The following is a 2,538-nucleotide window of genomic DNA, read 5'->3' as shown; positions in this document are numbered from 1 at the left end:
TCTGACCGGTGCCACCGTCTGAGTTCACCGGAGTTGGCCGAAAAAACCTGGTCGGGTCGACCGGGTCCGGGTCAAGTCGGCTGGAGACTTTGGACTCTCTCGGGGTCGGGGAGAGAGAAGGAGAGGGGAAGGATCTGGGTTTCTTAAAAATATGAGGACCCAAAAGAAAACTTTCCTATTTAACCCAAAATTCCCGTAAAGCCAGGAATTTCCGCTGACCATAACTTTCTCATACCAAGTCCGTTTTACGTGTGCCACGTGTCTACGAACTCGTATCGTCATGCTCTACAACTTCCGTGAAGGAAGTTTCTCGAGAAACCCAACAGATTAGAAAGTCAACTCCTGACCCTTACAAAAAAAAAAAAAACATTTTCACGAAATTAAACGCTCAAACACTTCCAGCCTTCTTTCGAACCTCAAAACACACTAACTTTTAACTCGAAAAATCTCAAATAATATTAGAAACTAATATCAAATTTCCGGGGTATTACACATGTAAAGAGTCTTTTGTCTTCCCATCAATGTACGTCACGGTGCCGATCACGTTATCGAAAATATTTTTCTCGATATGCATCACACCCCGATTATGACGCAACATAAGTGTTTTCTAGTAAGGCAACCGGAAAAGTGTGTTTTTTTTTTTCCCCAATTGTAAGTCTTTCCAAATCCGGCGATGATTTGATTTTCCTGATTATCTCCAGGTTCAATTGCTCCCAAATTCTAAAGTTGATGCACAATTTCCTGACCAGATTGTCTCTTTGGCGCAGATTTCATCTCCTCTGTATTATCAAAAGCTTTCCGTCGTTTACGCCATTTATGATCAAGTGCTAAGAATCAACTTTCATTTTTCAATCTACGAATAGAAGTTTCTGAAGCACAACATGGACATGCCAATCTCCCATGTGTACACCAACCAGACATGTAACCATATGCAGGAAAATCATTTATTGTTCACATGACTGCAGCTCTCATCTGAAAATTTTGTTTTGTAGATATGTCATACGTTTCTACACCATGTTCCCACAAAATGTTTAACTCAATATTATTGCCGGGACCCTTTGGTCCTGGTATGAGTAAGGATAAGAAGGTGTAAGGCTCTTTCATGCACGTCCATGGAGGAAGGTTGTATGAAAATAGCAGAACATGCTTGCATCTTGGTGCCAAAAGGGTTAAATCCATCTGTTGCCAAGCCAAACCTTACATTTCGGTGCTCGTCGCCAAACGATGGATGAATTCAATCAAAATATTTTCAAGCCTCTACATCTGCTAGATGCCTTAAAACACCGTCTTTCACACGGTCTTCAAAATGCCACCTCATATTTGGAGATGTCTTAGATGACATAAATAGTCTTTGAAGTCTTGGTGTGAGGGGAAAATATCACAAAACTTTCCACAAAATCTTTTTAACTTTCATTGTGGTGTGTTGTGGCTTCCACCTTGGAAGCTTGCACTTGGGACATTTCTCTGCATCTGTAAACTTGTTGTAATATATTACACAATCATTTTTGCACGCCTCAATCATCTCATAATGAAGCCCGAGCTCTTTTACAATCTTCTTCGCTCCATTCTATGTTGTCAGCAATTTTTCACGCATGGGAAATGAATTTTCCAACAATTCCAATAACTGGACAAACCCTTTGTTGTTCATATTTCCATCACTCTTGATGTGCATCAAATTAACAACAAAGGACAAGTTGGAATATTTCTCGCACCCGAGATACAATGACACATTTGATTTATCCAACAACTTGTAAAACTTCTGCACATTATCATTCGGATCTTGTTGGATAAGTTCTTCTATAAGTTCTTGCATATCATCACACTGATCAAAGTGGGGAGCCGCACTTTCCTCACTATGATTCCGACTATCTGTATCGTCACTATCATCAGTGTCTTCATTCTCCTCATGTTTTCGCCATACTGTGTAGTCCGGCATAAAAACTCTATACAGAAGATGTTGGTGTAATGTTGTTGGTGCTAGTCTATCTCCATTTAAACAATCTCGACATGAACAATATATTATTCCATCGCTGTCTTTTACATGGCTAGTAGCATATTCTATGAAATCTGTGACTCTTTCAAAATACTTAAGATCAGACAGTCCGAGCATCATCCATGATTTATCAACCGACATCTCTATAAATGAAAATGTGTAAACATCAATCTATGTCAAGAGGAATTGAAAGAATAAGAACATGAATAGTGATACCTCTGTAACTCTGTAAGTCTGGTGCTTCTCAAATAATCTAACACAGCCACGGTATGTATAATGCACACCAACTCCCGCACTGCAGTCACAATGTTAAGTACACGTCAATTAGTATCAGACATGTGTACATTTTTTTTTCGATTACTGACAGATGTATACTTGTTATCAGTGAATATATTCAATAGAATTATATATTTATATATTTATATACTTTCCACATTATGAACATCAACGAATTATTCTTTTAAAGTTAACATTATGTACGCTTTAGTAAATGCAGACCAAAATTGGGAGAACAAATATCTACAATAGATTTAAAAAGGTACCTA

The 2,538-nt window shown here is 38.3% G+C and overlaps 1 protein-coding gene across 1 annotated transcript; it reads right to left on the bottom strand.

Annotated features, from left to right (window-relative positions):
- Positions 1-1,567: 1,567 nt before the first annotated feature.
- LOC101315100 lies at positions 1,568-2,134 on the bottom strand. The gene has a single exon (XM_004308519.1). It carries the CDS (start codon positions 2,132-2,134, stop codon positions 1,568-1,570), a length of 567 nt encoding a protein of 188 aa, XP_004308567.1.
- Positions 2,135-2,538: the final 404 nt, after the last annotated feature.

Source organism: Fragaria vesca, linkage group LG7 (assembly GCF_000184155.1).
Source record: "Fragaria vesca subsp. vesca linkage group LG7, FraVesHawaii_1.0, whole genome shotgun sequence".
Lineage (NCBI taxonomy): Eukaryota > Viridiplantae > Streptophyta > Magnoliopsida > Rosales > Rosaceae > Fragaria > Fragaria vesca.
This window is presented reverse-complemented; position numbering and strand designations above follow the sequence as displayed.